This window comes from Brassica rapa, chromosome A10, assembly GCF_000309985.2.
Source record: "Brassica rapa cultivar Chiifu-401-42 chromosome A10, CAAS_Brap_v3.01, whole genome shotgun sequence".
NCBI classification, from domain to species: Eukaryota; Viridiplantae; Streptophyta; class Magnoliopsida; order Brassicales; family Brassicaceae; genus Brassica; species Brassica rapa.
The window spans coordinates 11,343,400-11,369,577 of record NC_024804.2 but is presented as its reverse complement, the minus strand read 5'-3'; the positions used below and the strand labels follow the sequence as shown (position 1 = coordinate 11,369,577).

General features: G+C 37.0%; 6 protein-coding genes and 1 long non-coding RNA gene across 12 annotated transcripts; 3 read left to right on the top strand and 4 right to left on the bottom strand.

The window, feature by feature from the left end:
• LOC103849073 lies at nucleotides 1-1,931 on the bottom strand. The gene is made up of 2 exons (XR_004452298.1): nucleotides 1,500-1,931; nucleotides 1-1,403 (listed from the first exon to the last, which is right to left on the bottom strand). It is a non-coding gene; the product is annotated as an uncharacterized LOC103849073 (long non-coding RNA).
• An 832-nt stretch (nucleotides 1,932-2,763) lies between these two features.
• Nucleotides 2,764-7,611, top strand: LOC103845062. 2 transcript variants are annotated; one of them, XM_009121892.3, is made up of 4 exons: nucleotides 2,764-2,979; nucleotides 3,742-3,962; nucleotides 4,474-5,500; nucleotides 5,591-7,611. In XM_009121892.3, the coding sequence occupies exons 2-4, from the start codon at nucleotides 3,838-3,840 to the stop codon at nucleotides 7,349-7,351; spliced, it is 2,913 nt and encodes a 970-aa protein (XP_009120140.1). In that variant the 5' UTR covers nucleotides 2,764-2,979; nucleotides 3,742-3,837; the 3' UTR covers nucleotides 7,352-7,611. The 2 variants fall into 2 exon arrangements, with proteins under 2 accessions (XP_009120140.1, XP_009120141.1); XM_009121893.3 differs by having other exon boundaries at nucleotides 2,765-2,979; nucleotides 5,594-7,611.
• A 283-nt stretch (nucleotides 7,612-7,894) lies between these two features.
• Nucleotides 7,895-9,060, top strand: LOC103846130 (PRA1 family protein G2). Its single transcript, XM_009123041.3, has one exon. It carries the CDS (start codon nucleotides 8,224-8,226, stop codon nucleotides 8,779-8,781), a length of 558 nt encoding a protein of 185 aa, XP_009121289.1. The 5' UTR covers nucleotides 7,895-8,223; the 3' UTR covers nucleotides 8,782-9,060.
• A 668-nt stretch (nucleotides 9,061-9,728) lies between these two features.
• LOC103845059 lies at nucleotides 9,729-12,864 on the bottom strand. Its single transcript, XM_009121891.2, has one exon. The coding sequence runs from the start codon at nucleotides 12,809-12,811 to the stop codon at nucleotides 9,893-9,895; it is 2,919 nt and encodes a 972-aa protein (XP_009120139.1). The 5' UTR covers nucleotides 12,812-12,864; the 3' UTR covers nucleotides 9,729-9,892.
• A 1,908-nt stretch (nucleotides 12,865-14,772) lies between these two features.
• On the top strand, nucleotides 14,773-17,316 carry LOC103845058 (WPP domain-interacting protein 2). Its single transcript, XM_009121890.3, has 3 exons — nucleotides 14,773-15,667; nucleotides 16,190-16,394; nucleotides 16,504-17,316. The coding sequence occupies exons 2-3, from the start codon at nucleotides 16,235-16,237 to the stop codon at nucleotides 17,172-17,174; spliced, it is 831 nt and encodes a 276-aa protein (XP_009120138.1). The 5' UTR covers nucleotides 14,773-15,667; nucleotides 16,190-16,234; the 3' UTR covers nucleotides 17,175-17,316.
• A 728-nt stretch (nucleotides 17,317-18,044) lies between these two features.
• LOC103845057 (zinc finger protein ZAT4) lies at nucleotides 18,045-23,006 on the bottom strand. The gene has a single exon (XM_009121889.2). The coding sequence runs from the start codon at nucleotides 20,198-20,200 to the stop codon at nucleotides 18,803-18,805; it is 1,398 nt and encodes a 465-aa protein (XP_009120137.1). The 5' UTR covers nucleotides 20,201-23,006; the 3' UTR covers nucleotides 18,045-18,802.
• A 231-nt stretch (nucleotides 23,007-23,237) lies between these two features.
• On the bottom strand, nucleotides 23,238-26,178 carry LOC103845056 (uncharacterized WD repeat-containing protein C2A9.03). Of its 5 annotated transcripts, XM_033281604.1 has the most exons (12): nucleotides 26,045-26,159; nucleotides 25,879-25,884; nucleotides 25,673-25,740; nucleotides 25,480-25,580; nucleotides 25,245-25,409; nucleotides 25,084-25,170; nucleotides 24,775-24,909; nucleotides 24,581-24,691; nucleotides 24,339-24,430; nucleotides 24,132-24,237; nucleotides 23,966-24,052; nucleotides 23,238-23,882 (listed from the first exon to the last, which is right to left on the bottom strand). In XM_033281604.1, exons 3-12 carry the CDS (start codon nucleotides 25,683-25,685, stop codon nucleotides 23,469-23,471), a joined length of 1,311 nt encoding a protein of 436 aa, XP_033137495.1. In that variant the 5' UTR covers nucleotides 25,686-25,740; nucleotides 25,879-25,884; nucleotides 26,045-26,159; the 3' UTR covers nucleotides 23,238-23,468. The 5 variants fall into 5 exon arrangements, with proteins under 5 accessions (XP_033137495.1, XP_009120135.1, XP_009120136.1 ...); XM_009121887.3 differs by lacking the exon at nucleotides 25,879-25,884 and having other exon boundaries at nucleotides 25,673-25,718; nucleotides 26,040-26,178; XM_009121888.3 differs by lacking the exon at nucleotides 25,879-25,884 and having other exon boundaries at nucleotides 25,673-25,718; nucleotides 26,017-26,145.

Below are 26,178 nucleotides of genomic sequence, written 5' to 3'. Positions count from 1 at the left end.
TTTCTTTCTGTGTATATTTTTTTGTTTTATTTTGTATTTTTACAATTTCATTGCCTTATTCTTCAATTGCATAGAATTGCTATTTCTAATTTTTGTTTCATATACCTTAAAATTCTTCGGTTGATTTTTGTTTGTTTTCTTTCTCCAATTACAATGTACAATTCGACCGTTTCTTTTTTTTTGAGATCAAACTACAAATATCATCAGATAGAAAAGCTTAAACTCCTAGAATGGAGTGAGTATTTGTGTTAGAGAAAACTGATTTAGCTAGTAATATATTGAGATATTATAATATTAGAAGGTATGAAAACTCTTATATGTTGTACTACGCTGGACATAATGAAGTTGTTGTCAATTGATTTGATAACTGAAAATACATCTTTATAACTTCCTTACATCATTCTTAATTGGTTTACGGTTCGACCATTTCTAATATAGTGAGAGTAACATAATATTAGATGTTGATTATCTATTTCCAATTAGGAATACACAGAATGAAAGAAACTCAAGTTGAGATCACTTTACAATTTTGTCCTCATATCTATATAAAGTTAGTTTATAGATTACTCTATATGTTTCAAAATGTAATCAGTTTTAGTTAAAATCTGTAATATTTTAAAGTTATTACTTTAGAAAACTGTCATTTAATATATAAATTTAATCAATTACACACTAATTTACATAATTTAATTGGCCACACAATATCTAATAAATATAAAGTTACATTGAAATATTAAAACAATTTATATAGTGAAACAAAAAAATACTTTTAAACCATTATATTATAAAAAAAAAGAGAATATTCAAATTATATTGAAACATTAGAATAGTAAAAATCATAAAAGATGAAATCTCAATGTCGATCATTTATGTCGGCCATACCTTAGATCAATTATTTATTTTATAATTATTTATTTTAGAATTATTTTTTATTTTTTATTTAATTATTTAAAAATAAAAACTTAATTAAAATTTAAAATTATTCATAGAATCAAATTTTCTTAATTACTTAAATTTATTTATAATTAAATTAGTTTACAAAAATACAAAAAAATCTAATTAAATAATAAACCAACAAACTAAATAAACCAAAAACTAAACCAGGCTTTAACCTAATTACTAACTAAACACACCACCACTTCGTTGTCTTCTTCATCTACCGGCCGCACCACCACCTTCGTCTTTGTGTTTTTCCATGACCTTCATCAGTATCCAGCCACGATTCTTCTTCTTCATCCTGGGATTTGAAAGGCAAGTTGCACAGAGGAGGCAAACGTCACATCCATCTAGACCTAATCTCGTCGCCTCTTCACTAACTCGCCGTCAGCTTCCTCTTCCTGAATCTGAAGCCGTCATCTTCCTCCTCCAGCCGCCATACCTGCCTTGCCTTGCTTCCTCCACCCCTAAAACAAATAATACCGTTCATAACAGAGAGAGAGAGAGAGAGAGAGAGAGAGAGAGAGAGAGAGAGAGAGAGAGAGAGAGAGATGAGTTCTAACCGTGGTTGTGTGGTGGTGGTGGTGGTGATGCTGGGACGGCGAACGAACGGTCGTGTGGTGGTGGGGGTGGTGATGCTGGGACGACGAAAACAAACGGGTGGTCGTCGTGTGGTGGTGGTGGTGATTGAGGAAGATAGAGATCCAAAGAATTAAAAATGATTTAGATCTGTAACAAAAAAGAACGGCGAAGATCTTCTCTTCTTCGTGTTGGAATTTCTAGATTCAACTTTTATCCGAGAAGATTTCTTGAATTGATCACAGAGCTTGTTGACGTTTCCTTCGATCCGTCCATGGAGACGAAGGCGGGTGAAGTTGAGACCACAGACCAGTGTCGCAGAACCAAAAAAAAAAAAGCTTGTATATAGAATATAGGAGAAGCTGAAGCGTGAGTGATCATAGAGACGATGATTAATTGAAGGAGGAGGGAGGAGATAAGTCGTGGTGATGATGATGACGTGGATCATTAAAACTGTATGATTGGTTGATTTAATTGGCTGACGTGGATATGCTCAATGGAGCTCATATATCCCTTTTAATATAGTATAGATTATCATCTTCATTATCACCTTATTTACCGACTTGATTATGTTGTTCAATCGTAACTTTTCTAACACTTTTTGTTTAAAATATCACTACGACGAATACGAAGCAACTCAATCGTCCTAGCCATCCTTTATATTATCAATGGCTATGGATTTTGGAGATTAGAAGATTGAGAGATTAAAAAATTAAAAAAATTATGTTTTGCGAAAGAGGAGATGATTTAAATGCTTACAGATGTAAAACGATCTCATTTCATTAATGTTTAATTATTTTTAAAACGACATCGTTTATCGAATTAACAGAGTTTACGAATTTAACAGTTGATTTTTTAGGTTCATAAAATAGCATAGTTAACAAAAGTTGAAATGACCAATATTTAAAAGTTGTTTAGTTTAAACAAATATTTTATAGTTTAAACATAAATTTAAGATTTTTTTGGCTTTAATTTGAAAGTTCAAGGTTTTTATGGCTGTTTTCTCTAATTTGATGTGATTATAACATTTACAGAAGAACTCCTTTGGTGAATAAACATAACATGTAATAAGAGCCAAAAACCTAACATCTAAAACAAAACTACATTTCTTGGAATAAGAGAATGTAGCAATTAAAAAAAGCTTGAAATTTACTACACCAACCAAATCTATACAACAGAAAAAAAAATAAAATAAAGGATGGTGGAGTGCGATAATAATTGAAGTTAGTGTGGACACTTTCATTTTTTCTCCTCTTGCACCCATTTGTTTTGCTTTTTATTTTACATTTTGTTATAATACGGTATGTGGACTTATATTACACCAAAAATATCATTTTAGTGCCTTGGTTCTTCTCTCTCTCCATCTCCATCTCTCTTTCTTCAATGCTCTCTTTCTCTCTCTAAGAAACCATTTTTTCTTCTTCTTCTTCTTCTTCTTCTGCCAAGCAAACCCATCGAAAGTTTGTAAGTTTCATTCTTGTTCTGCTTCCTGCTCTAAAGATTCTTTTTATCTGGTTTATTTTCTTCTTCCTTTTTTAAACCAATTTGAAGATTCCAAATCTTGAAATCTTTTAGATCGGCTTGTGTGTGCGCGCATAGGTTTATGAGTGCAAGATCTATTTTTAAAAGTCATTTTCTAATTACAACTTCCAAATAGTTAAGGTTTTGGATTCCGGTTTCAAGTTCTTCAGATTATTCTTTCTCTGTGTGTGTAAATCTCATCTTAAGTGGATCTCTATTTCTATTTTCTAAATTTACTTGTCCTCTTTCATTTTGTAGTCACATCTTTTTTATTTATTTAGCTGATCAAGAATCTTCCTCCACGTCTTAGAATTTTCTTCGAATTTACATAGTTAATAATAACTCATGATAGTTTCTTTATTTAAATTACTAGGTGAGTTCTTCATCTTATGGATGTCTTATTTCACTTCTTCTTATGATCTATTCAACATACATACAATAAGCTCTCAAATCAGATTGGAAACTGAAACTTTTTCTTAAGACAAAAGAAAAATCACTGTCTTTTGCGTGCGAATAATTGTTTCTTTGTGATTTCACTTCATCAAAACTTTTAAACTACAAATCTTTATACCACCAAATATTAATTTCTTTTTTTGTTTTCACATAAAATAATGTTCCACTTTTCCTCTTATGGGTTTCTTAGATCACAAATCTCAAGAATATCTATAGTTTCTAAATCTTAATTACATGATGTGCTGTTAACAGGAGTAGATCGGATATAAACTGGTGATGATAAAGAAGATGTGGTGTTATGCTGGGAAGCGAAGAGGCAGATAGATAGTAACAGTGGAAGAGAATCAAATGTTCTTATCCACTGAGAACCCACCACATGACCACCCACTTCCTTCTTCTCCCAGTTTCGTACATCTCACCTCTACCTCTTCCCATGAATTAGCTCAGTCCCATCCCCACAGTTTCTCCATCAGGTAATTAAAAAAACTTAACCTTTTTCCTTCTGGGTTTCTTCGCCAATATGGTTTTGTCCCCCCCACACCCCAAAAAAGAAAAAGTCTTTTGATTTCATGATGGGTCAGTCTCAATTGAGCATAAGCTAAAGCTCATTCTTTTGGCTAGATCCAAAGTTTTGACCTTTCTTCCTTATCTATTGTACTGATCAATGGGTCAGTCTCAAGTGAACATGAGCTAGAGCTTATCTTCTTGGCTAGATCCAAAGTTTAGAGCTTTCGTCCTTATTCCTTGACCCTTGTACTGATTAATTAATGGGTCAGTCTCAAATTATCATAAGCTAATAAAGCTCATCCTCTTGGCTAGATCCAAAGTTTAGAGCTTTCAAAGCTTAGATTGGGGTTTTGCTTTTCTCTAAACGTCCTTACATATGCTTTATCTTGTCTGTTTGATGTTAAAACACTATTATCTTATAGGGTGTTTTGAAAGTAACTAACTTTGTTTCATCTATATATGTTTGATGGTTTGCAGAGATTACGCATATAGTAACCGGAAGAACAACATCAACAACAACTGGCCCTTTTCTCCCAAAAGTCTCCAACTTCTTTCAACTCATGGAGTGACTGATCCTTTGCCACCGTTTCAGATCACGGTTAGTTCATCGTCAGGGAAGCAGATTGTATCCCATGTCCAACGAGGAAGAGATTTAGCTAAACTTAGGCTCAACCAGACAATAGCAAAGACTAGACAAGGAGATTGTAGCCAGTCTAAGATCGTCAAGAATGGTTTGTTCAGGAGCACAAGTGTTTCCAAGTCTAAGGAAGAGATAGTACTAGTAGCTGCTACAAGTAATAATCACCACAAGAGTAAAACGTGTGGACGAGGAGGAGGAGGAATGGTGAAATCCAAAGAAGCCATTAGTTGTGTTGGGATCGAATCAGTCATGGCTTCAAAAACATGTCCTATTTGCAAAACCTTCTCATCAGCTTCCAACACTACTTTGAATGCTCACATCGATCAGTGTATATCTATAGACTCATCACCCGTTATTAGCAAGCCAAACAAGCCTAGAGTTAACCAGCCTCTATCTGTTGATTCAGCGGTGCCATTGGTTACTAGTAAGCCAAGCAAGCCTAGAGGTAAGCCACTGATGAAAGTGAAAACAATGGTTGATATCTACGCTACTGCTAAAGAATGCACATTAGAAGAGCTTGATAAAAGAAATGGAACAAATTGGGCTGTGATCTCGAGCTACACGAATAGGGTTGTTGCTGATAAGTCTGAAGTGTCCAAGAAGCGGAAAGTTGCTCCTGTCGGTGTTGGTCCTGTTTATGTTGATGCCAAGGGACAAAAACTGCGGATAATAACAGAGTTCAGCGAGAAGAAGACTTCTTCTACTACTAGATGGAGAGAGCAGCAAGAGGATGGCAGTAATGAAAAGAAAAGTTCAAGCCAAGGTAGTAAAGAAAATAGTAAAAGCTCAAGGAAGAGACGTCAGGGAAAGAAACATCATAAGTATCTTAAACTAAACAACAGTCACAAAACCAACGAGTCAGAGGTAATGCCATGAGTTCTTGTCTCTCTTTTTTTTTTTTTTTTTGCTTATTCATTGTTGGTTCATGAGATAACAGTACACTGCTTTGTACAGCAGGTACCGGAGTGTCAAAGAGGGGTTTCTGGAGAAGGTAGCAGCACGGGTCATCGTAGAATCTTCAATCAGCGGATGTTAGCAAAACGTGTTTCAATTTCAAAGAAGCTAAATGAGAAAGGACATAAAGTTTATGCGTTGCGGGATCAGCAATCTGAGGATAATGATGATGATTCATGGTCAGGAGGAGATCATGTTGTGCTGCGAGGTGCTGCTTTGTCTGCTCTAGATAAACAGAAACTGCGGAGAGAAGTGTCTGGAAGGAATAAGACTATGTTTGGGAGTAAAAGAGCTCAGAGAGTTCGAATGAGCGAGAAGGAGGAGACATCACTTGCAGGAGCTCATCTAAATACTGTCAGGTTGAAGAAGAGCCTTAGTTCGATTCAAGAAGATAAGTATCCACCGGGAAAGAATGTCAGAGAGGTGACAGATGCGTCTCCTCGTGCAACTAGTCTGAGAAAGCTGTTGCCACCATTTGTAGCAAATGGCTGGAGACGATTATCTCTGCCTGTGGAACTAAAGAGAGCTCGGTTGGATTTGTCAGATGAAGAAGAAGAAGAAACTGGGAGATGGGAATCTGAAATGACACAAGAACGTGAACTATCAGATGATGATTATGTTTCCGGTGATAATGGAGAAAGAAATGAGGTCGTACACAGATCAAATCCCTTAACATTTAGTGGTTACAATGAATATGAATATGAAGATGATGATGACGAAGAAAGTAGCGAAGAGGAGGAAGGAGCCAATGTGTTGGACAAAACAGATGAGTTCTACCAGTCAGATACTCCACCATCTAATGAAACCATACCTAGCGAGAGAGCTTATTTGTATAACTCTGAAGGAGTTGAGAATATGGTTTACGAGGAGGACGATGATGTGAGGTTTGTTTCTGAGGTGGGAAAGGGAAGCTTATACGTAGAGGTTGATACCATTCCCATTCCAGGACCTCCTGGATCATTCATACCGAGTCCCCGGGGTATGAGTTATGACGAGCATCTTGGAAACTCGTCGGTTATCACAAGCCAGCTCCAGTCTTCCATGGATCAGCTTGACAGACACTCTTCTGAATCACCTGTTTCTGCCTTTTCAAACTTTGCAGCTGCTAGATTGAGTTTTCCAACAGAGCTATTCTCCATGGACGTTCCTTCTTCCTACTCCACAACCCCAGTGAGCTTTTCTGTTCCATCTCATCCTGAGAAGATGGCTGTTGACAAGGCAATAACACCTCCGAGCTTTAGAAACAATGATGGTGAGCCTTGTTGTTGCCAAAGAAAAGAGAGAATCTCCGAGGGCGTTACTTTAAATCACCAACCATCTCATCTACTGCAGCGAAGAGCCGCAGCTTCTTCTTCTTCAATGTCCATGAACTTAACCAAACCGCTCACATGTTTGGATCCAAATCATCCTTTTGAGCAGTCACCACCATACATGATCCAGCAAGAGTTTGATCTCCATAGTAAATTCTCAAACAAAACGAACGTTAATGGCGCTGCTGTGGTGCCTCCTAGTCCTTCAAACTCGGTTCTGCGGTTAATGGGAAAAGACTTGATGGTCATGAACCAAGGAGAAGCATCTCTGGCTAGCTTAAAACCAACCACACAGTTTCTTGATCCTCCTCCTCTATCTGCTGGAGCCGGCTTATACTTAAACACAGGTCTCTATTTAAGAAACAGTTTGGAGCCAACACATCAAACACAGACACAAGCTTCAGCATTCAGAAACAGTTTTGATCATGTGAGGTACTTTTCTCAAAGCTAGTCAACGTAAAAGTTTCGATCTATATGAAGTTTAAGAAGAAATTGAGAAGTGGGTTCTCTTTGAATACCGAGCATCGAACATGGGTGCATTGGGTTTCAAGGTAAATGTTCTACGGCTTCCATGCTTTATCTCTTTCTGCAGAGACTGTTGTTGTGTAGTAAAAAAAAAAAAGCTAAGACTTGAAAATAACACTATGTAGAGATAAGTAACTTTACGCTTTCAGTTGCTACCAAAGTTGTCTAAAAGCTCCAGAAACTTTACGCTTTAACTTTATCTTTAAGACTTGGCCATTGTGGTACGAACACTTGATTCTTCCCATAAACTTCGGAAAATTTTCAGTTGGCACCAAAGTTTTTCAAAACCTCAACTGTTAGAGTAACTTTTTTTTGAATCTTACACCATATTTGTTTAATTTAACTAAAATCATACTGGATGTAAAAAAAACTAAAATCATAATGTAAACTAATTTAGAATCAGTTAAAAAATTTCTGAACAATAATCAAAATGTGTTTAAATCCTTACTTATTATTTTGCATTTTGACAAAAAAAAATTCTAGGAAAATATTGTTGAAATCAGTGACTGGCATATAAGTTTTACACAGCTATTGAACAACACAAAAAAAAAAAATAGATAAGCTTTTTAAAAGAGCATAAAATAAGTAGAGGAAGAAAGTGATAATAAATCAGTTATTAAATCAGCTCAAAATAATTTAGATGAGCTGGCGACATATGTATGGTTGGTGAAAGGAATGATTTAGTGGTTGACTAAAAGTCGTTGGACACTTTTCACGGAGGCGCTATATACAGTACTCGGTGGCGTTTCGGGTCGGGCCGGGTCAAACCGGTTAACGATATCAGAGAAAGTCTTCTTAATGGCTCCAACGATTACGACGACCTACACATCAATTCCGATCCCTACCGGCGACGTCATCTCCCGATCAATCCACAATCTCACTTCCGCTATCTCTCGCCGCCGTCCCTGGTCGGAACTCGTCTTTTCCGGCGCCTTCTGCTTCCCGGAGCGATTCTCCTCTCTTCCCCTCCGATCTCGGACTAATCTCCGCTACTTCTCCGTCAACTACTCTCTCATTATCGGCACCTGCGCGGCGTTCGCTCTCGTCACAGCCAGTCCCGTCGCGCTGGTCGTCGTCGGAACGATCATCGCCTTGTGGCTTCTCCTTCACTTCTTCAGGGAAGACCCTCTTCTTCTCTGGGGGTTTCAGGTCGGTGATCGGACGGTGGTGTGTTTCTTGGTCTTAGCTTCCGTTTGGGCCTTGTGGTTTACAAGCTCCGCCGTGAGCTTGGCCGTAGGTGTCAGCGTTGGCTTGCTATTGTGCACCGTTCACTCCTTAATTAGGAACTCTGATGAACTTTTCCTTGAGGAAGATGATGCTATAACCGGAGGCTTGATCGGGTCTAATCGCCGGTGAAATTTAGGGATGTTAATTATTTGTTTTTTTTTTGGCTACCCTTAAATTATCAAAATTTTCCAAAGAGGGCCATAACTTTTTGTTTGTTTGATTTTTTGTAAATTTGTGAGGATGATGTGAAATCTGATTACTTGTTATCTTCTTGGATTGTAATCACTTCTTGTTTGATTGATTAAATTCTCAAGAGTGAGAGAAACCAACTTGTTCTGTGCATTGTCTTCACGTGTAACTTTTGATTTTTTTCTGATACAATGTACCATATCTTGTTTTCAAGCTTCATAGCTTTTTCAGTTTTGTCATGAAGCTCGAGACCCTCTTGTAAGAAAAGGATAGGCTTTGAGGTCAACTTGTGTAATGTAAATGAATCTTGTAATTTTTCTTACAGCCACTCTTTAGTCATTTCCTTTTTTTTTTTAAGATGCAAAGTCTGAAAGCTTCAAAAGAATTCAAAGACCCAAAAAGTGGCAGAAACTAAAGAGTTAATATGCACATATGAGTTCTCTTGATTGTCATTTCACTACCTTAATAATATGCTTTTGTGTTTGATTATGACTAACTTGGGTTTAACCAAAACCAGATTTAAAAAAAAGCAAGTTCAATTAGTATGACAAGTCAGATTCTTTGAAAAGGAAACAAAAACTGAGCAGTGGACTTTGGGACCAGTAACAGGAGAGGGGAGAGTGACACTTGTTGGCTAAACCCAGACCCTGATTAACTTGCTTTTTTCCCACAGCCCATTCCCTATTTTTCTGTGTTTGTCTTTGGTCCCACTTCTTACACAAGATTTTGTCCTTACTATAATTCTGTTTGTTACTGAGATCTTTGGTAACTCTTTTCCTCTGATTGGCTTGAGAATCCAATGCATTGAATGCTGTTTTTTTTTTACCTGAGGCCCTAGTAGCCATTTGATTCATACATCCCATACACTATCAACAACTCATGATCTCAAAGGAGTAAAATGAGGCTAGGATCAACTTGGTAATGTACATAGGAATAAGATTGTTTTAAAGTAACCGATACATGAACTAATGTCTTCAACAAAAACTGAGTTTTAAAGTAAACGTGGAAATAAACCATTAGGAGAACTGTTTGCTTGTGTGTTGTGTGTGTGTCATATCTTGCTTCTCATTCTAACCAACTTCGCTAGTGTTTCTTGAGCAGCCAAAGTGAGCTCATGGTTATGTCCAAGCATCACCGTCCTGATACTGATACAAGTCCTGCACAGCTCCTCGCCGCTATCGAAATGCCCTCCTCGCAGCAGCAGCTTCGCTCTTGTCTCCAGTAACAAAGCCTTCAACAGCGTAACATCCTGCCACACGTATTCATCCACCTTCTTGCTAGTTTTCTTCTTCCAACAGAGAGAGCCTTGGCGCCAATCTTGTATCTGAGTCACAAATGACTTCTCCGCATCCTCCAGCACGTTGGTGCACACTTTCAGGAGCTCCAAAGCAGAAGTGCACCTAGAGAAGGTTGTGAAAGCTGTGATTGCTAAAGGAAGAGCTGTTCTCTTGATGTAAAGCACCAAATCCATCGCTTGTAACTCCACCAGAGGCGGCTCCGACTTGAATCCGAACACTAAGAACGCTGACGCCCACAAGTGATCAAGATTCAGCAACGGGTTTTCGATTTTCCTCACGCCTTGGACCGTTGCCTTGGGAGCAAGTATGTAGTCTCTTCTCCTAGCGAAAGTTTGAGTTATGGGATGGAACTGAATCCAACATCCAGGCTGTCTATTACTCATCCTCGCTAGTCCTAACCTCACCAGTAAAAAAGCAGCGTCCTCTTCGCCTCTGCGTCCTAGTCCACCACAACCACCGCACCAAGCAAACGTGTGGCTCAAACATTTGTTCCATTTGCTAAACCGGTTTCCACCTGTGGGCATGTTTTTAGCCGCTGCGGCTAATAAGTTAACCGGGATTGGGACAGGAGCAAACCAAGCTCCCACTAGTAGCATTTTCAACGAGAGAAGGTTTCTGTTTCCTTGTGCTTGCTCCAAAACAGCCAAACAGAAGGCTAAGACCTTTGCAACGAAGGGGTTAGATCTGCAGTATCCCTCATCGTTTGAGTTTAAGAAAGGAGAAGCTGAACGTTCTTCGAGATGAACTTTGTTCACAGCTTCAAAGAGAGCAGAAGGTGTAATAGCAAGCTCTGAGAGAAGTGAACCAATCACCCAAAGACCATAGCTCAACCGTCCCAACTTCTCTTCAAACACCTTGAGGATCTCAACCTCCTCGGCAGGGTAATCTTTCTTTCTCCTTCCTCTCAGTAACACCATTGCATCAGATGAAGACAAGACAGGAAGCTGCACTGTGTCAAAGGCCATGACTTTAGGAAGCCTAGTAGTGATCAAGACATGAGTACCTCCTGTGTTTCTAGGAATCAGATCGTTCAGATCTTTCCCTTCCCACCAGTCTCTCTCTATCTCAAGATTATCAATGATGAGAAGATAAGGCATGTCTCTGAAAAGCTCTCTCTTTATCCTCTTGAAAGCTTCAAACTCCTGCTCGTCAAAGCTCCTTAGCCTACCTCTATCCTTCTCAGCATCAGCACTCACATCAACCCCCAAGCTGAACGACAGGTTCAAGAGGTTCTGTCTGAAGTATCTAGCTTCCCCTCCCACCCACAAAACCATCTTATACCTCTGAGAGTACCGGTAAGCGAACTCAAGAGCTATCTCTGTCTTCCCAATCCCTGGAACTCCATTCACACAAACAACGCTTGTGCTACTACTACTCTTGCAGTTACCACTACTGCTTCTACATTTCTTAGTCTTCAACAGTCTTTTAAGAGAGTTTTTTCCACCGTTTGGAGCTTCACTTCTTTGCTCTGAGCATCTTCCAAGCTCCAAGGTGATAAACTTCCCGTTCCTAGTTGATACATCAGCGTCTGATTCCTCATCTGCAAGTCCTTCAGATGACAATCCACTTGCTTCTCCTTTAGAGCTTGGTGTTGTGGACTCAAGGAACTCTCCATTACTACCAAAGAAAGCCATCTCCATCTCTATTATCTCCTTCTCTCTTCCAAGAAAAGTTCTGTTTCTAGGGAAAGGAAGCTCATCAATCCTCTCCACTATCTCTTTATCAACCACACTCTTCCTCCCAAGCTTCCCCCTCAGAATCATCGCCGTCTTCCCCACACAGCTTCTCCAGTTACTCTCATTAGCTTCTAGCTTAAACTCATGAGACTTAATCAACCCATCTATAGCTTCTTTACACTCTTTATCAATGGCATTGCAGTTGAGAAGACCCATTATCTCAGAAGGTCCAGTCCCATAGAAGATGGGAATCAAGTTCTTCTTCTGAGCAAAGAACCTAACCTCCTCCAAGCTAAGGTAGTTGAGCAAGCTTGAGCAAGATACAACCACAATCCCATAAGTGACAGAACAGATAACTCTGTCTGCTATCTCATGACTCTGAGTGTCCGAGTACTTAGCTCTGTCGGCGACGAAACAAGCGATTCCCTGAAGCTCAAGCTCGGACTTTAGCCACTTGCAGAACCTCACCAGGTTTGGGTTTTGTCCGTGGAACCCTATGAAGACATCAGAGCTTCTGAGCTTGGTGGTGTTGGTGGTGGCTGGCGAAGAGACAGAGACTTTAGCTAAGGAGACTCTAGGGACAGGGAAAGAGAAGGAGATCCTCGGAAGAGCAGGATCTGGAGTACAAGCTGATGATAACTTGAGCTTCCGGTCTGATGGGTCGTCGGAAAACTCGTACTGGTCGGAAGGAGGAGTGTAGGAGCTGCTTGGTACATCTTCAGGAGGCGGTGAGGAGGGCTTGTGAGCGGTGGTGGTGGTAAGGGGTTGAGTGGCTCTTGGGGATATATAAGGAGATTGTAAAGCGGAAACAAAAGCAGAAGATGGTGGGGACACAAGAGATGGTGAATTGAAAGGAGAGTTTTTTATACTTGGAGATGAATCTGAAGCCTCATTTGTTGTCTGAACATCTTTGCCTTTCTTGCTTGAAGAGCTTGCTGTTGCTGATGATGTTCTTATGGTTAATCCAACTAAACTTGCTTCTTCCTCTCTCCTCATTCTTGCCAAACCCCAAAATGAAGCTCTCAGCTGAAAAGGTTCTGTCTTTTATCTCTCTCTCTCTCTAACTTGGTGTCTGAATCATTGTGGTCTTCACTGACAGATTATATTGAAGTGAGTGGGACTTTGAGGAGATGGGTCAGAACATGAATGCAACAGTTGATGTTGTTCTAAGGAGACTGAGGTAAAATCTGAGGAACTGCATGTGATGTATCTAACTCCTCCATTTGGTGGGGTCCTCTCCTCTCCTTCTTTAACACTGTTGAAACCCAATTTGTTTTTTTCTTTATTATTTCCTCCTCTTGGCTCAGATTTGACCAAAACACATAGCCCAGTTTCAGTCTGCAACAATGGATGTCATGGGTCAGTAGAAAAAATCATTGCTTTATATCAATAAGTGAGGTCTTGTTGTGTGCATCATCATCGTCAAGATTGAATCTTTCATTCTCTTTTGAATTAAAACCAGAACCAAAAAATAAATACGAACAAGAGAAAAAAGGCAACAGTTTAGTCAAATATTTAAAGATGATTTTCAAAGACTTACTCTTTTGTTTGATCTTTTTCAGACACAAGGCATAAGACGTGTCACTTCCCCTGCACCATTACAAGCCTCTCTTTCTCTCTTTGCTTCAATGTGTGTATTTTTAGGAAGAGCAGATTGTGATAATGAAGAGGGAAAAGAATCTGGGTTTTGTGAGTTGGATCTGAAAGTGCTTATGGAGATTATTCTTAAAAAAAGTGGTGATTAAAGAAATGGTTAAGAGGAGCAGCCTGGAGATGGTTAATGTGTAAACATGTACCAATGTATTTTATAATGATGACCCACTAATCAGTATATAATTAAAATCTTGGATTCTCTTCTCTTTCATTTGTTTTAGCTCTCTCTCTCACACACACACAGCTTCCTCCTGCATCTAGATTCTTTTCTCTCTCTGAATTTCTGGAAAATTTAAATGAAGGAAGAGACCTTTTTTTTTAGTTTGTCAAGACGAGCTGGTTTTTAAGATCTAAAAACAACTCATTTGGGATATAGTTCTAACATGGTTACATTGAATTTAAGAAAGAATTAAATAGTCAGGGTCAGATTTAAGACATTGAACTTTGAGCTTTAAAGAAAAGAGGTTGGATTGAAGTAAAGGAACCATTTTCAGTTGTCTCAGTAGGGGTGGGCATTTTACCCGAAATCCGAAGTGGCACCCGAATCCGATCCGAAAAACCCGAACCGAAATCCGAACCGAAGTAGCAAAATATCCGAACGGATATTGAATTAGGAGAGATTGGATATCCGAACCCGAACGGGTAATATCCGAACCCGAATGGATATCCGAAAATAACCGAACATATGATAATTAATCTTATATTTATAGTTTACATCTTTCATTTTATATAAAATATTTATATTGATACTACACATACTTTAAATTCATATGATGTACATACAATTACGTAGAAGATGATTTGCTATTCGCTTAAAATGCATGTCAAACTTCTTATTTCAGCAATTAACAAAAAGTTACATCCAAAATTTAAAAACAATAACCAAATTAATGTCTTTTTAGTTTGAAAATGTTATGTCCAAATACATTAACCATGCAATCTATTAAAAATAAAAAATAGTTAAGTGAAAAATTATATATTTAAATACAAGAAATTTGAGAAATGAAAATTTTCATTTTTTTTCTTCAAAATCTAAATATCCGAACCCGATCCGAAATAACCGAAACCGAACTTAAAATACCCGAACCCGACCCGAAGTACAGAAATACCCGAACGGGTTCTACACCTCTATACCGAAATACCCGAAAATCCGAAATACCCGACCCGAACCCGAACGGGTACCCGAACGCCCACCCCTATGTCTCAGTACTACTACTTTGGTTGTTTTGTCGATTAGTCTTTTGTATTTTATGAAAAATGTACAATATTGATCAAATTACACCATCATTGCTATTATTAATAGGAGAAAATACCAAGAAGAGACTGAACATTTTGGCTCCCTAACCTTAATTTTGTAATTTTTATCTTTTTAGTCAGTAAAAATGTAATTCTAGTAAGATAACCCTCCATATTTATCTTTTAGTTTAGTTTGCATATGTGTATGCGTATGTGTACACTGACACAACATTTGAAATCTGATTCGCAATGGGAATTGGTCCAAGACCAGTGCACCTGTGACTTTATATATATATTATTTTTATTTACCCCATACATTTTCACATTTATCTACAACCATAAAGACTATAAAAAAATAGACAAACAAAAATAAAATTACCATCAAAATCTTGGAATCCGTGACGTATGAGCACAAGTGGAGAACAAGTTGGGTTCTTTTATTTTTCTCAGGTTTATCATCAGATGGACGAAAGCGATTATCTAACATTGAAAACAACTTCAGGTTGTTTTTCTTTATGCAAAACAGCAACCATTGCATATACAAAAGATGGAAACGTCAAAACGTAGAAGCAGCTAAGGGAGACGAGACGAGTGGGGTAAATTAGTAAATTTCACAAGATCGTATTTAATTCCAAACGGTGGTGTATATCACACACCGTCGAGTTATAGATCCGACCAGATAAGATCACTTAGAATCGAACGGTCATAAAACGTCCGACTCGTTACTTCAGTTTGCCAGCGGTTTCGCCACGTGTTCCGACCAAGTCGCTCACACGTTCATGTTTTGTCTAAATAAAAAAAAACTAAAAAAAATTACGAAAAGAGAAGTTTGATCGTCAAAGAATTTTCGCAAGCGAATATAAGAGAGATCTGGGAATCGTACATTGAATTAGGGTTTGTCCATCATCTTCTCGGTCTCGCTGTAAAGGGGTCACCTTTGGGACCGGTTCCAGTCACATTTAGGTACGTCAACTCAATTCATATTGGATATGTGATTTAGCCAGTTAATGATTTTCTATTTTGCATTTTAATCTGGAAGAACATTTTGGGTATTTGACTTTAATTTTGAAATAGAGTTGAATTTTTACGTATGATTTTTCATTTGGAATGATGTTGTTATTTTGATCACACGTTAAAAATTAGTAAAGGTTTGAGACTTTTTGGGTAGCAGCGTCCATGGGTGAGTGAAAGCTCTGTTCTCGAGTCTAATGGCTTGATTTGTGAAGTCGAGTCCATTGGGTGATAGGCATGATAGACTTCTCCTGCAATGGCAAAGTTATTTGGTTTAAAGACTTCTCGTTCAAGATAGTGTTGATTTTGCAATTCATGGGTGTGAGGATAAGAGTGTGATTAGTTAAAGGATAGTGGTTAACAAAGGAAGAGTAGTGTAGAGAATAGTAACAAGGCTAGAGAAGAAATTAAAGGATCAAAATCTATAAGGAAAAATCTCCCGACTCAAGAAGCTCCGACTTTGTGTTTATGCAGGGTGTGTCTTTTAGTTTGAATAACAGTCAGCTTGGCGGGAGACGAATGATGGATTACGACGAAGTAAATAGTGATCACGAGGCGCATGCTTCAACAGAGTTTGTGAAAGAGCCTGAGATCAAGAACAATGGTTCCTCAGACGACCTGGACCCATTAACTGAAGCCTTCAACAGTTACCACAACTTGCAACAAGTCCTAGAAAAAGGTAGCAGTTTCTTGATATGTTGTTTTCATTTGGATCTTGATGGTTGCTGAAACAACTTGATTGTGTATCAGAGCTTAAACTCAAGTGCTGTTCCCTTTTCTATTAACAGAACTTCACAAGTTCCAAGAGCTTGGGAAAGAATCTATATCATTACTACATGGCGGATCAGAAAGCAGCAGTTGCGTACACGTGGGACATGACCAAGCCGGTGAAGCAAGCTCTTCTCGCTGGTCTGGGTCTGATAACACAGGTGAGAAGAGATTAACTTGTCTAGATTCCGAGGTACTAAACCTGGTGAAGAATGTAGAGCATCTGGAGATCAAACTAGAAGAAACAAAGCGTGTTCTCGACGTTAAAGAATCACAAATCCGTGAACTCGAATCCACCATAAGCGTTTCAGGGCAAGGAACAGAGATGGAGATTGGGATAGAAGACATTTTCCAGCAAAAGATAGAGGCAGAGATTGAACATCTTACATTCTCAAGATCAGTGGAGAACCTAAAAAGAAAGATCATACTGATTGAAGAAGAGAAGGCTTTGGCAGAAGCTCATGAGACTTTGTCAAAGCTTGAAGAAGCAAAAACCAAAGCTGAGAATCTAAAGAATCAAGCTCTAGATTTACAAGACCATTGTGTTGACATCAAAGAGATACAAGAAGTGAAGAGTTTCAAGAAGAGAGTAGTTAAGACCACTTCATGTCTTCTTCTACAGTTAGGTTTGCTGTTTATACTGTTTAATGTCCTGTTAGTGCCAGAGTCGGAAACCGTTGTACCCACATGATGTATTTTTTTTGTTTGAAAGGTGTTTTATTTATTTATTTCTTTTTGTTTTGACACTTTTTTCTTTAAATTATATTTACGTATATTGTAAGTTTGTAATATATTTGGCTCCGACGGACCAACTCCTCTTTGGTACTTCTCTTGTTTTTCTGTGTTGCGATGGCTTGACGTCAGTGTGTGTGTTATATATATATCTTGTTTGCCTTTTGTCAACTTTGCCATCATTTTCCGTAAGTTCTTTATGAAATAAGAAACAAAAGATAAGATATTTATCACAAGTGAAAACTTCACATTCACATTGATCTTTGTATTGTAAAAAGAGAAACCAAGATTTGCGTTCTACTCCATATCGTTGGTTTAGCAATTCACATGGAATTTACTGTTTTGGATTAAAGTTTGAAACTGAAAATGGAATTTGGAAGAATTTTGCTGTCGTATTATACAGTTGGATGCGACAAAGTAGAAACTTAATATGAAAATCTTGGCTCTTGACCAAAATGAAAGGAAAACAATCTTAGCTCCTAAGAATATATAAAAAGACAAATTCAATTTAGTTGTGAGAATATTATGTGGTGTTTCTGATGACACTACAGAATTGGTCTTATGTCATTAGCGGCAAGTGATGACTTTGACAATTGACTATAAACAGCCATCAAAATGTTGGTTTGTTCCAGAAAATTAACAATGCACCCACGTCTTTAAGAATTTTAGACCAAACCAACAATGAATAACAGAATAATTTGTTTTATATATATAACTAGATATGATTCATGCAGAGTCATTAGGTGTCTTACTGATGATCTCTGGATTTGTAAACTCCAAATTATTTACAAGTTGGTAAAGAGAGAGAGAGTTTGTTTTAGATTCTTTCTTAATACAAGAGGATTACACTTAAATATAGAGATTTGATTCCTTTTTTGTTTATATCTACCTCAACTGTTGATGTGGTTCAAAACTTGAATTTGCGATATGTCATATAATGCTAAGATATTGTAAAGAAAACAAAATAATATACCACCAGTGTGTTGGAATTTTTCCACTATGAACTTAGAACCATATCATTTCATAGTGTACCACTATTCTACAAATACAGATTATGAAAATGTTAATTTTGTTTGTTTATAGTTCAGTATTCCGATTAAACTGCAGCAATTTCTACTATTAATCATCATCAAATCGTCACAATAAATATCTGATTATCCAATATAGTTATGGAGAAACCATTTGTTTTTAAAAGAAGAAAAAAGAAAGATAAGATAGTGAGATGAATAAGATAGTTATACTTTATGAAACTTTGGTCAATTTAAACCATCATGCTTTATGTGAATCCAAAAGCACAATGAAGAAAGAAAAATCAAAGATTGAGAGAAGAATACAAAAGAGTATGTAAATCCTCACATCAAATTAACAAGAGACCCCACCAAATTAGATTAAAAAGCCAAACACCAAGAATCTCAAGAGCCAAGAACCAAAAGTATCTTTCTCTCTTTTCTTAGATTACAATGTCAACAACTCTTTTTACCATGAGATACTCCCTAAATTCATATTCTTTTTCCTTCTACTTTTTCTTTGGGGTTTATAAAAATTAAAAAAGCTTACTTGTCTGCATATATACGTTTCTTGCACTCCTTACTCTTCATTAGGTGGCAACTCATTCAAGTCAAACTCTAGAAACTTTCTCTTCAATTTCTTCTCCTCTTGCACTGTCTCTGTTACTTGACTAGAAGAACATGCTACTAGAGGGGTTGGAGCAGTGGTTGCAGATTCATTAGAAGCTGGTACAGGAGCGGTTGCAGCGTCATTAGAAGTTGGTCCAGGCCAGTGGCATCTCTTGTGACCTCCAAGAGCTTGACCTGTTGTGAAACTTTTCTGACAAATGTTACAAACATGATCTCCCTTATTGCCAATGCTCAAAGATGTGTTTGGTCCTTGAGCAGTAGCTAAACCGGCCATCATTGCTTCGGTTCCAAGTAACACAGCTTCACTGTTAGCCCTAGCTTGATGATTCTCCGAGATCCTGACCTTGTTGTGACTCGCTCTATGACCTCCTAAAGCTTGATAAGAAGCAAACGACTTGTTGCAAGTGACACACACGTGCTTCTCACGTGCACCACCACCACCTTCCTCAGCAGCACCAACCTCAAGCTGATGATGATGATCATGACTAGATGTTGATTCTTTCTCCATCTCAGACAATCTTTTCCTCTTCTTTTTCCTCTTCTTCATCATCTCTTCAACCGAGCGTGAATCACAAGTCTCTGCAGCATCGAGATCTACAGCTTCTGCTGTAGTAGCTAAGAACAATAGATCCTTAGCATCAACATATTCTGGTGGTGGATCCTTCAAAGCACTTCTCCTTCCTCTCTTTCCTGTCACCGCCCATCCTTTGATTGAGTCCTTAAGGTCAACCACGTTATCCAATCCCCAATGATTATCCCATAACTCCGAGTTCTCATCATCATCCTCATAATCACCATCACCATCATCATCATCATCATAGTCAGAGCTTATAAACTCACCACCATCATGATCAAGTGGATGATGATGATGAGGAGGCAAAACACCTTTCCATCCTCTGTCTGGATGAAACCTCATATGTCCATACAAAGCCTTCATCGATGTGAACTTCTTATGACAAACACAGCAATCAACTTCGAAGTCATCTCTCTCCTCAGATCTACCAACCGCACCGGCCACCATCTTCGGTCTCACCATTGAAAATTTCCGAGCTTCGAGCACGTGAATCCTTTTATGACCGCCTAACGCCTTGCCTGACTTAAAACGTTTACCACATTCACAGCATATATGCTTCTTCTCTTCTTCTTCTTCAATACTCTTAGCTCCATCATCATCCTCACCGTCTTCTTCTTCTTCCCTGAAACCGATGCTTTTAGCTTCTTCTTCAGCTTGATCTTCTTCTTCCATCTCTTTTCTTTTCTGAGAAATGAAAGGCTGTGATGATTTTGGAACTTTAAACTTGATAGATCCAAGCCTGGGCCTCCCAAGTGAGAATCGACACTGGTCCATTTGCTTGTTTGAACCACCACAAAGCCAAAGCTGGAAGATCTCACCCAGCTGATAATTAGGGTTCCTTCTTATCCCTAACTTAGTGAAGAAGGCAATCTCTCCACCTCAACAAAATCCCACAGATATGAAAATCGAGTAAAGGACAAAGGAGAAGGAGTTATAGAAGAAGTTGAAGATTGAGAAGAGGCAATAGAGAGAAAAATAAGAAGAGGCTATAGCACAAGAGTGAGGAAGAGGCTGTATTGTGCCTCACGTTGGATGAATAGTCTCTATTTATTTCATTAATATATAAAAATTAGCTTTTGCTATTTAAGTTTTAATTATTATTTTTGGCATCAATTTAATTTTTAATTAAATGCTATAGTTGGGTATCATATCTAGTCTTTGTAGCACTTAGTCACTTACCAAACCATAAAAAGATATGACTTTAACCTACTAGGTCCTGTTTGACTGTGTAAATTCAGAACTCAAATCTCTTTTGACTAGTAAATACCTTCATGGTAATTATGTAAGCAAAGACTATTATTTTGTCTATGTTAATTTTACATATTTTTATTTACTGTTACCATATTTTCTTTTGGTTATATTCAAAGGTATATCTATGATTGATTTAGTTTCCTAGTTTACCAAACGCAGAACGTGGTTTTATGTGTGTTTAACCATAAAGTTGAGTTCACGTTTTTGGTTTGGAACCAAACACGTATAATCAATCGTGCATTTAGGAATTAAGGAATACTAATAGGTGATTTATTTTTTTTCGTGGGCATTGCTATTTATGGCAATTAAATCAAGATTTTATATGGATTTCATTTATTTTATTTTAAAATTTGACATATCTCTTTCATCATAAGAAAATATTTGATTGGGATTACAAAGTGTTTTTATTAAGACAAGGAAAAAAATATATAAGAAAGACACATACAGTGTGGAGGATTTTTTTTTTCTTTTTTCAAACACAAGTTTGGAGGATTGCAGCTGTAAGAATTTAACTGTAACTTTTTTATTATATGTGATTTGTTGTAATTCTAAATTTATGATAAATTTTATTTTCAAGATTTTTTTCTATAGTTAAGCTGGTTATACCTATAAGTTTTTGGCTATAAATATTTTAAAATAAAACATATGAGATATGTGATGTACATATCTCAATTAAAATATTTTATATTAATAAAAAATATGAAATGTCAGAAATTTACTATTAGTTGATGTACTATATAAATAGTAATAAATTTTACCTACAACTATCTAATTTATTTTATATTAAATATTATTTTTTTCATTTTACAGATTCTACTGTCTGAATAATAAAGCTATAAGATTTTTTGTCCAATATACATAAAGAGTTTTTTTTTAGTTTTAAAAATAAAGCTAAATCATGATTGATAAAGACTAGTAGAATTTTTTGATGTAGGTTTTAACTTTTTAAACAAAGCTACATCATAATTAGTAAAATTTAATGATTTAAAAAGTAAAATAAAACTAAAGAAGATAGGTATATCTTAACCAATCACCGACAGTAATTCAATATACTTATATCTTTATATTTTAATTAGTAATCAACTATTTATAAATTAGGGTTCTTAATATTTTGGTCTCACGTGTTTCTGCAATCACGATGATGCACTTCCTAAAAATCCAAATTTATCATATTTGTTTATTTTTGTGAAACCACATTCAATTTTGATTTGATTTTTGTATAAAACAAAAACAATTCTTAGCAAAAAGATTTGTGCAGCTTTTAAATATGTTTTGACTTTTGAGTTGTTGTGGTTTAGCCAAATTAAACTAAATCATCTCAAATTTATGAAAATGAATCCAAATTATATATTTTATATACAAAGTAACTTTTCTTGTTTTGTTAATGGTAATCAAATTCCATTTTTATAACTATCATACACATTATTAAATTTATTCACTAAAAGCTACATCATAAAATACAGTTTCAGACTTGTAACTCTATGCAAAATATGTAGAACTACATAGTAAAAAAATCTCTATTGACACATATTAGTTTTTTTTAATTAGGGTATTGACACAGAGAACAACCCACTTCCAAATCTAAAATATAATAAAATGTTTCCCTCAAAATAAACTTTCATATTTTTTCTTTGATTAATCATATTTCCATTTTTTTACTAATATGGTTTTACCATTTTAATAGATATTCAACAATTTCATATCTTATACTTTTTATTATCCAGTTAATTATTTAGTATTTTAATGATACAGAAAGTTATATAAACAAGTTTTTAATTAATTGACACATTAAAATAAAATATTTTCATATACCATTGGAAGGTAAGATTTTTGGTATTTCTTAGCTAGACTTTAGAATACAACTAGATCACTCCTAAAGGCCAAAGCTAGGTATTTATTCAGTACTACAGCATTTATGTATCTTCTTTCACTGTCATGATTAATTCTTTAATTTATACAAAACTTCATCTGATAGATTCATGTTCACTTTTTCAATTTATTTCTTCATTTATCAAGATTTTATTTTAAAGTTGAAGCTTTACTGTCACTGAAGTAAGTTCTTGTATTCATTTACCAATATGTAAAAATAGACTAGCACTAGGATTCCGTGCATGAGATTTTGTACCAAATCTAGAGTTGAGGAACTAGTGGTCAAAAACTTAGTAGTGGAGGGCCAGTCCCAAGTCACTCAAGCGTCAAGCTACAATTAGAGTTTAATTAAAATAGTGATCAATAAGTTAAAAAAAAAAATCTTCTTCACAGTGAATACTTAACAAGTTGTAAATCAGATTAATCAGACCACAGAGATAATGTTAACACCATTATAATTTGTTCACACAAAAAGACTGAAAACCAAATTAAATCTAAAAGTTCTAAACAAACAGGTGAAATGATTTTTCACAGGAAATCAAATAAAAATAGTGTAATCGATGCTCAATTTAGCCCTGAATTATGGGCCACGTATAAATATGATATCCGAATGTGACCTTTCGGGATGAAATCTTTAAAAATCTGATCATACTAAATCTAGAAGATCTTTACAGAGTTAAACTGAGTTGACTTACGATCCCGATGCAATCTCCAAAGTGTCTGGAAATGTACCTTTGAAAAGAAAAAGCACAACAAATCAAATAATACAACACAACAGCTTCTGTCTTTGCATCGAACCACGGTCTATCTCTCTTTTCTTTTGTCGGTATGATATTAAAACCTAAGAGTTACCTAACCAATACTGTATATTACAGATTATTTATGCAAGTTCTTTTATTTAAAATCCTTTTATCATTTTTTATCAAAGTAATGAATCAAGATAAGAGTAGTCTCTGGTTCGACCATACTCCAAGAGACTTCCATAAGTCCGGTCCCAAACACCGATGAAGAGAGATTCAGTGTCTGGGCTAAACGAAATCCCAGATATCTCTCCAAAGAAATCAATCTCTTGCTCCTTTGTGTAACCTGTCGTTGTATCATAGATATGCACAAAATCTGCTGGCTCGGCCATCGCAATGTACCGTCCGTCCGACGTGAACCTAATGGACCGAACCGATCCAAGGTTGCCTTTAAGCACAGCAACTGACTCCGAGGTTTTCCTTGTGTCCCATATACGACAGGTCTTGTCTTGGTTTCCTGTGGCAAATGTCACACCGTTGGGATGCCAAGCGGATGCAAATGAATAATCTACGTGACCTCTTAGCGTCCCGATCGTCTGCAAACAATATTCAAAACCGTAAGGCCCCAAGGCTTAACCGGAGTAAGATAGACCGTACCGTGAAGAAGAATGTTAAGTACCTGTCCGTTGCTTGAGTCTACCAATAGACCATTTGGGTCATCTCCAACGACTGCTACTAGTTTTCCATCAGGACTTAGGGAGCTATGCTGGTAAAATTTCAAAAAGTATAAGATTGACTTTTACTTATCAGCCGAGATAATGAGAAGAAACATTAAGTGAGCTTACGTTGACAGGCCAGAGATAACGGAAGAGTTGGACAAGCTTATATCTCTCCATGTCAAAGTCTCTAACTCCACAGTCATTATTTGAGGCCATGAAACGTAGTGCTCCGCTAATAAAGACCATATAAATAGTTTCAGTTTCTGCTTGTCCAATCGTATAACTCTACGGAAATTCAAAACCACCAAAATAATACGAAAGGCGAAGAGGTACCTCGAGTTTCTGTATATATCTATAGCGTTGGTGATAGCGTTTTCCATGTAAGTTGTACGTGAGCAGAAGCTCACCCCAGGTCTATCAAGATGCTGCTTGCAGGATAAACAAATTTAAAACATGAATAAGCAACTTCTTGGGCATGTTGAATCAATGACAAGAGACTTGAAAGCAGTTAGCGGAAACACCATGGAGTTGCTACTATCCTTAATAGTATCCCATTAAAAGCCTTTTAAACTAACCTTGCAAATGAGTTCTCCTTGAAACCCGCCAGCAACTAGCAGTCTTTCTTTCACTGCAAGAGTGCTAACTTGAGTCTCTGTAAATCCTTCCAACAAACTCTCGGGATGCCTCTGAAAAATATGGAATATCGGCTTAAGATAAACCAAACAGAGAAAGAAAAATCAATCCCAAAAATGGGTTTTGAGAGACGAACCTCCGAGGGAGCAACATGACCTTTAACGTTGAGAATTTCATTCCTGGAACCTGTCAAAGACGACCAGTGGCTGATAGAGTAGTTGGACAAGAGGTAGACATCATGTTTTGATGTAGCCCAGACCAAATTCCTCAACTGCAAAACAAAGAAGAGAAAATGATTTAACCCCAACTACGATCCAGCTTTCTATAAAAACTATGGTTCAGTCAGCAACACCAGAACAAAAACATTTGCATGCTTCAAAGAAAGAACGATGCTGTTGAAAAAATAACAGAGACAGAGTGTAATGGTGGTCCGCAGTTAACAAACCTGAAAATGAAGGATAGTTGATCTCACTGATCTAGAATTCCTCCTGAACGTATAGAACGAGCTGCCTTTCTCAGTACTCGTGCAGTTCTGGTTCCAACAGGGCAAAACAAGTGTTAACTCCTAGTAGATAAACATGGAGAAGCATGAAAAATGTAGCTCACCTTGGCAGCTGCCTCGCCAGAATCGGGGATGTTCTCATAGTTCTTATACTGATCTAGCCTAGTTTTCCTGTAGTTTTGTCTAGTGACGCTAAGTCTCTCCCAGGGTATACCCTGAATGTCCTTCCCGTCCCGAGCTTGAGCAGCAGAGGTATCTTCAGCCTTGGTCTGAAATAGTAAACCGAGTGTTATGAATATATAAGTCAATGAAGGAACAAAACAGAGGAAGACAACAAACCAAATGGTCGAAATCTTCAACACCGATATCAATTCCATCAAAATCAGGATTCACATCATCCTCAAGAATATCCATGTCGTATTCATCCGCCATATATTCATCTTCACGTTCATCAACATTGTAATCAGACATGGAGGGGGCAGATTCAATTCAAAACAAGTGAAACAAAATCACAAAGGGAAAGAGAACAAACCAAAGTCAGCCATAATTGACCTCAGATCACAAAACCAGCTTCAAACCTGCAATAGTAAATTACAATCTCTGAGACCATGAAGAAGATGAAGATCATATACCCAATTTCATAATTATAGATTCATTTCACACAATTTACATATAAATTTTTTCAATCTCCTGTGACCAAATTAATAAACTCAATTGAAATCGCAAAGTAACACGAACGAAGAAGCAGATAAACCCTAACAGCCGAAACAAAGAGATCGATACTCTATAAAACCCTATGCATAAACTCAAAACACCAACGATGGATACTGATTCGATTAGATCATCCCAAAGAACCCTAAAGAGAAGGATAAGTACAAATGGGGAGAATAATCGGATACCGAAGAAAAACTGGTTGAGGATTGACACGCCAATTAGGTTCTCACCGGATCTGAGGATTGAATTTATATACACACCCTTCCTCCTCAAAATCTATGTGTACTTCTAGACAGGGTTCATTATTATCTTGCAAGCCACATC